Source organism: Condylura cristata, unplaced genomic scaffold (genome assembly GCF_000260355.1).
Source record: "Condylura cristata isolate star-nosed mole 26May11 unplaced genomic scaffold, ConCri1.0 scaffold00023, whole genome shotgun sequence".
NCBI lineage: Eukaryota > Metazoa > Chordata > Mammalia > Eulipotyphla > Talpidae > Condylura > Condylura cristata.
Window position 1 is genome coordinate 5310414 of NW_004567124.1, and position 9800 is coordinate 5320213.

General features: G+C 41.0%; 1 protein-coding gene across 1 annotated transcript in view; it reads left to right on the forward strand.

The window, feature by feature from the left end:
* AAGAB (alpha- and gamma-adaptin binding protein) overlaps positions 1-5609 on the forward strand; it is a 48288-nt gene extending 42679 nt beyond the window's left edge. Inside the window, exons 8-10 of the mRNA XM_004687644.2 lie at positions 2163-2267; positions 2715-2764; positions 3845-5609. Coding sequence (XP_004687701.1) covers positions 2163-2267; positions 2715-2764; positions 3845-3922 — 233 coding nt within the window. The 3' untranslated portion in view covers positions 3923-5609. The remainder of the gene's footprint in view (positions 1-2162; positions 2268-2714; positions 2765-3844) is intronic.
* The last annotated feature ends 4191 nt before the right edge of the window (positions 5610-9800 follow it).

The following is a 9800-nucleotide window of genomic DNA, read 5'->3' on the forward strand; positions in this document are numbered from 1 at the left end:
CCTAAGTCACTTGGGAAAACTGACCAGATACCATTAGGCTAAAAACAAAAAGAACTAAACATAATTATTGAACTCTACTTAATAAATTTGGTTCTCACAGGGATATAGGTTAGAAATTCTGAAATTAGATATTATTCATGTATATCTGTAGGGGTTAAGAAAATAGAGTTGATAACTAGGTTTTTCACTGCCAGAGAAGTTACAAGTAAGGAAAGGGGGAGGCTGGGATGAACTCTGGTATTAGACTGGAATTGAGTGTATAAGTGTATACACGACTTTTAAAAATATAGAGTGGTGGAGAAATAAGTAAGCTATATTACGCATATGTATTATATATTTTTGACTCTTGAAATATTGAGCGGGCCTCGAAGCACCAACGCTCCAGTAGCGGTGGACACACTTAATACTTAAGTCTTGGTTTCTGAATACTGCTCTCCAATAAAAGGAACTAGGGCTACTTGGAGAAGTGATTGATTTCTGGAACGGAGCAGGAAAATTTCAGGATGAACCTGGAGGATCTCATGATGCCAAAAAGTAAGAAGTGCTAAAAAGAAAAGGGGCTTAACTAAAAATTAGGCACAAGAATCAAGCTGAAAGAGTTTCGTAGCTAAAGCTGGGTTAGTTTGATCAGGAAAATAATACAGGATTGATGGGGCTCTTACAGAATAAAATAAATACCCATGAGTTTATATTAATATAAACAACTAGGAAAGAAAGGGCCTGCTCTCCTTTTAGAATTACAGTGAATAAAATACAGAGGGACTGTTGAAGAGGATAGAAAGCTCAGCGTTAGCTTCCCAGCACAGTAATAGTTGTTGCAGAGAAGATTCACTGATGTACATTAAGATTAGAAGGTTTGAGAAGATGCATGGCATTTGAATACTCTTAAAGGAGTTTTCCCAAGGTACTTGTTACAAAAGGGAAATTAGTAACTTTATACTAGAGAAACCAAACCGATGATACTTTAGGTTAACACCAGCAATAAGGCATATTAATACTAACCCCCACCCTACCCAATATAATACACCAAGGAAATATCACTTCTGTGTTGTTCCTGCCAAAGGCACATAACCTTATTCTACTAACAAGAGATCACCAGAAAACCTGTATTGAGGGATGTCATAACAAAAATCATCCTTGTCTTCAAGGAACTTAGTGCTTTAAAACCCTGTAATGTAATGATTAAGGTCACGGGCTTTTGGAGTCTTGGGCATCTGGGTCCAAGTGACGGCTCTACTAGTGAAGTGAGAGTGCCTTGAGTGTGTCATTTAACCAGGTAGGCTTTAGCTTCCCCTTCTGTCACATAGGGGGAAAAAAATCTTCCTTACTGGATTGTTGCAAAAATAGAATCCTGTAAATTAAAGCTCTCAGAGCTTCAGACACAAAGTAAAACTCTCATGTAATAGTAGTTACGATGTTGCTAGCAGAAATGTCAATATAGAGTGGAATATCCCAGAGCGGAGACAAGGTTTTAGTGCCTGTAAACTCAGGCTTTAGGGAAGGAGACTGAACTCGCATGATCAGAGAGGACACCCTCTCTGGGGTGGACGTCCTAGAGTGGAGGATGAATAAAAATTTTGATTAAAGGCAAACTTAGATAAAGAGGCTACATACTGAGATAAAAATAATAAAGCATTTGTAGTAAGATAGGAATTTAAATCAACTCTACCTCTGAATAGCTGTAATTTTAGATGAATTCCATTTTAAACCTGGATTGTTTCAGGTGTAAATTGTAGACAGTGGTATTTGTCCTGACCTGTTCAAATTGTTGTTAGTAGTAGATATAAAAACATATGTTGTATAATAAAATACAGTATAAATGTCAAGCAGTTATTAGTAAATCAACGTACCTTCGTGGAGAGTGGACTTTAAGAGTTGGAAACAAGTCTGAGTCATTTCAACTCAGAGTTCTATAATACCCTCATCTCAAAAATGAAATAATATTCCTTGTCTCATTACAACATTTTAAAGATAAATTACTGTTCATTGGTGAGGTCTGCTAGCAGCCAAGCAGAGTTGAAGCACTGAGCTGTGAAGCCGATACACACTGGGGGCTCAATCAGTGGTGACTTTCGTCCAAGCTAAAAACGATAGCCTGAGGATGCTGTATATTTAGCACATCTGTAATGTGTGACAAGCAATGGAACATATGTTTTTTTCAGACCCCATGTTAGATCTGGATATTCAAGAATTAGCCAGTCTTACTACTGCTGGAGGAGATTTGGAGAATTTTGAAAGACTGTTTTCGAAGTTAAAAGAAATGAAAGGTAATCAGAACCATTGTGTCTCGTGTATTCTCATATTGATGCTCATCTGCTTTGTGTTGTAAGACTTTATTTTGTGACTCTTCATTGGGTTCCGCTGTCTTGAGAAACTTAGCTACTGGGGAATTGTGCTGTCCTTTGTGGGAAAAATTCGCTGGGGGAGATTTTCCTCTTTGTTCTCTTACTTTTTACTTTCCCTCCTTCTCTTGCCTCTGTTTTTTCTCTCAGTGTGTCTCATTACCATGGAATCTGTAAGATAACTACTTACTATACTCACATCACTCTTTTCTGGAAAATATGAATACTTAAACTTTCTTGTAGCTGTAATATCTACACCATAAACATGTATTTTTGAAATCCATCTTTCATCTTTGAGTGTTAAAATATTCATATAGTCCATAATATCCTGTACTATGAAATGAATTTCTTAGGCTGTTATTTTCCCTCTAGACAAAGCGGCGACACTTCCTCATGAGCAAAGAAAAGTTCATGCAGAAAAGGTGAGTCACATGCCGGGTATTTATTAAGTAACCTACAAAAAGCCCGGTGCTATTAGAATTATGTGTCACCCTTGTTTATTTCTATAGAATCTTAGTGCATGAGCATTTCATTGGATGTTAACTTAGAGCTGGTTGAATATTTAATATAGTTGGTGCAGTCAATGCAGTGTTTCCAAATATATGTTGAGTGACATGAAACCTTCATTGAGACTTTAGATGTTTGTCTTCCTAACTGTTGGGCTGGAAAATTTTTGTTATTAATACCAGTGTAACACTTTTTCTTTGGCAGGGAATATACATGGTATTCCATTCTATGAATATGTTTTAATTTAGTCAGTTCCCTTTTGAACATTAGGACATGTACTTTTTTTTTTTTTTTTTTTGCTTTAGTAAGACTTTAAGCTGTGTATAGCCTTTGTTTACAGTTCTGATTGTATCTTGAGGATAAACTTTTATGGAGGTCTTGGGTCGGGGTATTCAAAGATTTTGATAAATAGTGCCAGAGGGCTAGGGGAGGAAGTGGGTAGACTCTAGATCTTAATTATTTCAAAATGATGACATGAACTGAGCTGAAATGTAGCTGTTGCCTAAATTTCCTTTTTTTTAATTTTGGGGTTACATTCTTGTTGTTCCATATGTGCACATGTTCACTCACTCTCCACCAAACTGTTTGTGCCAGTACTTCATCTGCCACCCTCCCCCAACCCATCCTCCTTTTCTTCTGTTCCCTCTGGTTATCTTTAAATTCTTTCACTAAGTCCAAGATTTATTCCTTCTGTATTTTGTCTATGCATGTTTTCTGGATGTTCATATTCCACAGATAATTCAAACCAATATCTGTTTTTCACTTTGACTTTTTTCACTTACCATCATCAGCTGGAGATTCATTCATTTTGTTTCAAACTCACTGTTTTTCTTAACAGCTGTCTTCTTAACAGCTGCATAATATTCCACTTGATATACACTCCATGGTCTCTTCATCCCTCAGTTGGAGGGCACATACGTTGTCTATAACTTGGCAATTGAGGACAGTGTTGTTAGTGATGTTGCCTAAAAGTTGTTACTTGCATCTTTCCACAGGTGGCCAAAGCATTCTGGATGGCAATTGGGGGAGACAGAGATGAAATTGAAGGCCTTTCATCTGATGAAGAACATTAATTTATTCATACTAGGATTTGACTAACAGATTCTAACTCACTCTTTATGTGAGATGCTATTCACCTAGTTATATTTTGCTGAAATTTCCATTATGTTGGATGCCTGACTTATTTATAAAGTTCGCTTAATTTTTTGTTGTTAGCAAGGAGATTAAGGAGAAATCGTTTTTCTCCATATATTGTGAGGGAGTAAGGAATATAAAAGATGATACAGAGTGAGAATTTTTCAAATACACTTTTTGTTCTAGGAACAGGAGTCAAATGAAGCTTAGAGGTCTGTGTGATTTTCCCCAAATTAGAGAAGGAAAAAACCACCAAGCCATTCCTTGTCAGCCATTTAAATAGCATTTCCTGCATTCACACTTGGTTAATACAGATCAGGAGTTTGTGTCCCCGTTCTCGGTGTCCTGGATTTTCTTCTAAGGAGCTTGTTGTTCTGTGTTCTGATGTGCTTACTGAGAAGAAAGGGTCAGTTGTGGATTTGGTTTGTGCTGCAGTGAGGGGGTAAAGGGAGGCCCAGTCAGTGGCCCTTTGTTAATCTTAGCTAAATAAATGTTTTGCAACATTGTATTGAAAATAGAGTGTTTGAGCTCCTGCTAGAAAGCATTGAGAAGCCAGTGTGAAATTTTAGACTGCATTGTCATGCAAATGTTTCCTGTTTTGATAGGAATAAGACAAGTTGTGGGGTGTGTGTGTAAGAGGGAGAGATCCTTAAGGAATTCCCTCTGTGGGCCATGGCAAAAAGCAGTAGGTCGTCATATACGGATGTAGGTGGTTAATATTACCATGAAGAGTCACTAGAATCCCCTCCAGCTACTGGAGATGTCACAACTATGTTGTCAAGATTTATGCCCTCAGAATGAAGCTTGTTTCCCCTCCCCTTTGCTCTGAAAGCCAACAGAGGTCACTGTTGAAATAGTAATACCAGGAGCAGGTGAGGTGAGAAAGAATGTTGAACATTAAGCAATGAATCCTTGAGTGACTCCAGAGTTGGTAGCTTCTCTGAGGCTGAGTGGGTCAGCTCCAGGGGAACTGATCCCACCACAAGGGAAGTTTTCAAAGGAAGCATGGAAAATACAGCAAATGAAAATCCTTATTTCTGTTTTTGTAGACACTTTGTAATGCATGTCATTAACCTGCACTGTGACAAGTCAGGACCTTTGCTCTCCATTGACTCAGGGCAGCGGGTTGACTGGACCGTCGTAGCATGCAGACTGCTTCTGGCCTAGTGTGGGGTGGGAACCCTTTGGTTCCCCAGTGGAAATGCATTCTAGGCCCCGTTGTGCACCACCTTCTACACATTGAAAAGCTGGCAGAGGAATGGAATGCGCCAGGTGCCTGCGCAGAGTCCCTCTGGGAGGGAAGGGGTCGGTGACTGGGGCATTCAGGAAGTGCCATTCAGGGCACACTGGAGGTTACCTTGATTGATGGTATTTTTTCCCCTTCCTCCTTCCTTTTTAATCTATTCTAAAGGTCTTTAAGACTGTCAGCTTTTGAAATTCCATCAGTATTTCTTTGAGGTGACAGTGTTCGCCATTTGATGAGGTTGCAAAGTGGAAGGTAGAACACATTTTTCTTAAAATATGAAAGGTTTTAGAAAAAATATTAGGTCACATAGAGAAAACAGACTAGAAAAGACTGAACTTGATTGTGTGGATTAAAAAGCAGATCATTAAAATATGATTTATAAATTTGGTGTATTTGTATTATAGTTTTTTTTTTTTTTTAAAAGATTTTATTTATTTGTGCATACAGAACTGGGGTACAGGCCAGAGGCTCAGGGGCGGCGAGAGGCTTCACCAGAGACAGAGTGGGGAACAGAACAGGCAGATCGACGAAGTACACTGCTGAGGGGAGCAGCGGGCGGGTCAGGAGAGGTCTGCCACGCCATGTGGTCACCTCCGGGGCAGGCGGGAATCGAACTCATGCGGAAGTGGCTTTAGATTCTCAGTGCTGTGCTTTAACCCGCTGCGCCACCAGGGAGGGCCTGTATTATAGTTTTTTTAATAGGGGATGTGGGAAGCTGCAGATCTTTCACTGGGTTAAACATAAATAGTGAGTAATTGTAAGAGATGGTCACACTCTGATATGGAGTTTATCTTGCAGATGGATAATATCAACTCCTGTTTTCCAGACCTCAGCTCTGCGGGCCCTCTGTAAGGGATGTGTGGGATAAAGTACCCAGTGATAATCTACTAAAGTCCTGTTGAGCACAGTGCTCAGCATCCACTGATACTGGAATAAGGGCTGCAGGGACCTACATGCCACCACACGCTCCCGTGGGCTGTCCATCTGGGGCTTAATGTGAGACGTGGCTGTTTTTCCTTCTTGAAAATTTTTTCTATAATACAGTATCTGGCACATAATTTTGGTTGGGCTTATACATTTAATGATTTGAGGAACGTGATCACAAAGTTTGAAAGTCTGTAAGTGTTGGAAGGTAGGGAAAGATGAGAATAAACTTATCCCAGAGAAACTCATGTTATATAATAATTTTAGAGTGATGAGAACATAGAGGTTTTTATAATTTTAAAATATGTTTTCCTGCCAGAGTATGAGAAGATTGACAGACCCAGTTTGTCCTCTATTTATAGAACTTGGCCACGTCTATTCGAGAGAAGCTAGAGATTCAGGGAACCTAGACTAGATGGCTGAGTAATACGGGATGCGGTTCAAACACCATGGAGCATGTCAGGCCGTCACTGCAAACTACTTTTAACAGGTGAAATGTGATACATGGCTAATTTGATGTTCCCATGGTGGAGAGATGGGGCTAAACATTTTTTTACTGTGATGGATCCCCTTAACCTTCAGGCAATGTCTTAACAATGGTCATCGAGAGAACACATGGAATGCTCTTTGCCCTACCTTGGCCTGCGTGGAAAAACAGTCTTGGAAGAATCAGTAAGGGGTAAGATGAGAGCTCACGAACCATTCTGAGCTTGAATGTTTGCTGATGCAGAGCTAAACTTAGCAAACATGTGTTTGTGTGGTCAGAGGTTCTGATTCATTGAATGTTCTGATTGATGGAGACAGATTTCCAGAGACTGCTGTGATGAGTTGGTTGCCCTTCTCTCCCCCAAATTTTAAAGTAGGTAGTTTAGCTATCGCATTCTATCATTTAATGCCAAATCTTATTAGAGGACTCTAGGTAAAGAAGGCACAAAAAATCCAGTCACATGAACTGAACTCAGGAGCACCTTAGTACAGGGTCATTTTATACACAACACCCTATTAACTTTCCCATAATTTGTGTGTCTTCTAAAGGTTGACAGTGGACTTGGGCAGAGCACAGGCCAGTTTATTTAGATCCCACTAGGGGTTTAGTGTAGTGATCCATTCTTGCACCTCTTGTATGTAAGCTCTTACAGAAAGGCTCTTAGACATTTTCAATGTCTCATATTTTGGGGATTGCCTATGCCTATTAATATCTTAATTCACACAGATACCTTCACTTGTATTGCATTATGGTTCCTCCTGCATCGGAGTATCTTTTCGATTCTGAGGTGTTTCTGTGATTTGCAGATTGAGAATTAAGAAGAGGGTAATAGCAGTGGCATGGGCTTTTTGTTGAAATCCCACTGAGCCCTACTCCAGCGCTTTAGTATTTACAGATCTGCTGTTTCCTGGTGGAAAGATACTGATTGAAAATTTGAACCTAATGGTAAATACTGTATCTGAAGCACAGGTTTGGGAGGAAGTTTTCCTTTAAGACCTTTTTCTATCTGTATAATTTGTTTATAGGTCCAGACTCCATCAACAACTCCACATACAATTGTTTATGACCAGCCCCCTTCATTTTCTCCTTTGGAGCATGTGACCAATCATTGTTTTTTCCTCTTTTTACCTATCAGGTGACTTTATGCTACAAAAATGTGGGCTAAGTGAGGCCTGGGGTAGGAACTTTATGGAAAGAGCAATGTAATTTAGCAGAAAGAAGATTCTCTTTATCTGAAGCCCAAGGCCGTGGTCTAAACCAATCCCCAGGAAGCTGGTAATGGTATTGGAAGGCGTCAAATGAAATTGAGAAAATGCAGTTGTAGTCATTTCCTTTACTTTCTTGAGAGCTGAAGCGAGGACTCAGGGTCCAGCAAACACTGACCGAACCCTCATAGGCCAGACTATGTCAGATGAGGGGTGCAGACTTGGGTAAGGATATGGGTTCTGTTCTCTGGTTTCTCAACCAACTCAGATGGGACAAGGGGATGAACAAAAGAGGGCCACAGAAGGTAGTGGGATAAGCAGAATCTGAAGAGTGCTAAGCCCAAGTTCAATGGCTGCAGGAAGGAGTAAATGGAGTGGGTTCGGCAGAGCAAAAAGTGTATCTAGCTGGAGTCCACATCAGAATTGCATGGAGAGACCACCCCCAGAGTTTTCTGACTCTGTAGGTCTGGACTTTTACCCCTGGAAATGCATTTCTGAAGTCTCAGATGACCCTGATACCGCTAGCCAGGGACCACACTTTGGGGTCCACTCACTTAGAGGAAGTGTTACTTGAACTAGAAGGGGAAGAATTTGGGCAGGTGGATGAGGAGGCAGCATAATTCATAGCAGAAGTTACGTCATGAGCAAAGGCAGGAGGTCAAAAAAACAAGGGAACGGGTTACATAGGAAATGATAGTAGGTAAGGGTGATGTTGAAGAGAAACTCAGAATACTATGTGAAGCCTGTGTTTACTCTGGAGCTAATCAAGGAGTCAAAGGTTTTTACAGCAGAAGATGTCTGATCATAATTATGTTGCAGGAGACTGACAGCAGCACTAGCCAGCACTGCCTGCCTAGGGAGCTCGGTTGAACTTGAGTATGAGGCTGAGAATGGACCCAGTACTGCCATTAGTGGTTTTCGCCACATATAGAGAATATTGGTAACATGGTCTCCTCTTGCCATCTAAGGCCCACAGGAAGACAACTACTGGAAAAGCTATGATAAAAGGTAATTAGGAACTGTCTTTTTGTAGCTTTCCTACAGCTTCTCGCTGTAGGAGAGCACAGTGGACATGGATGCAAATGATATTAAGGTAGTATTTTCTAGACAGCAGTACTTGTGATTTACTTAGTCAGACTACATGGCAGGCAAAAGAAGGCAGGGATACAAGAATAAGATGTAAATACTGCTCTCAAGGAACATACAGGCTAGACGGGGGAATATCCACAGTTCACACATTTCTGAGACTGTGTTGGTAATAAATGCACAGACAGCTCCCTGGAAATGTGTAAGCGTAGTCATGAAGTGTTAGCCAGGGGAACTGTGGTGTGTGTCAGAAGGCACCAGGGCCAGGTATGTCAATGGGGGAAGGGGGGTTCATGTTGTAAACAGTGGTAAGCAGCCTTCATGGGAGCTAGGTCAGGCCAGGCGACGCAGGTAGGTGTTCCATGGTAATAGGTCACATGAGCAGTGTGCATGGTGTGTTTATGGTAAATTGCGCTGGAGGTGAGAATAGTTTGGAAGCTGGGGTGCTTGTCCAGCTATTCAGTCTGAAGTGCAGGGTAACGAGAAGAGAAATAGGACTGACTGGCTGTGGGAGGGAATGGTAGATAACTGACAAGGGCTGGTTTTCATGGCTATAGTGTGGTACAGGGTCATAAAGGCGATGAATTCTGTTTTTAAGTTGAGTTTGTGGTACCTCCACACACCAATAGCCAGCAGGCTGCTAGATAGGAGTCTGAAGCTCAGGATTGATGTCTGGCTTATAAATACTGATTTGGGAGTCGTTAGCATTTATGTGGCTTGAAATCATGCCGGTGGATGAGATCACTAAGGGAAGAATGTCAAGAACACCAGCATCGAGGGAGCAGGCAGAAGGGAGCGCCTGGCCAGGGAAGAGGACAAGGTGGAGGAGAACTGGCATATGGGGGGGGGGGGGGGGGGTGTGTGGAATC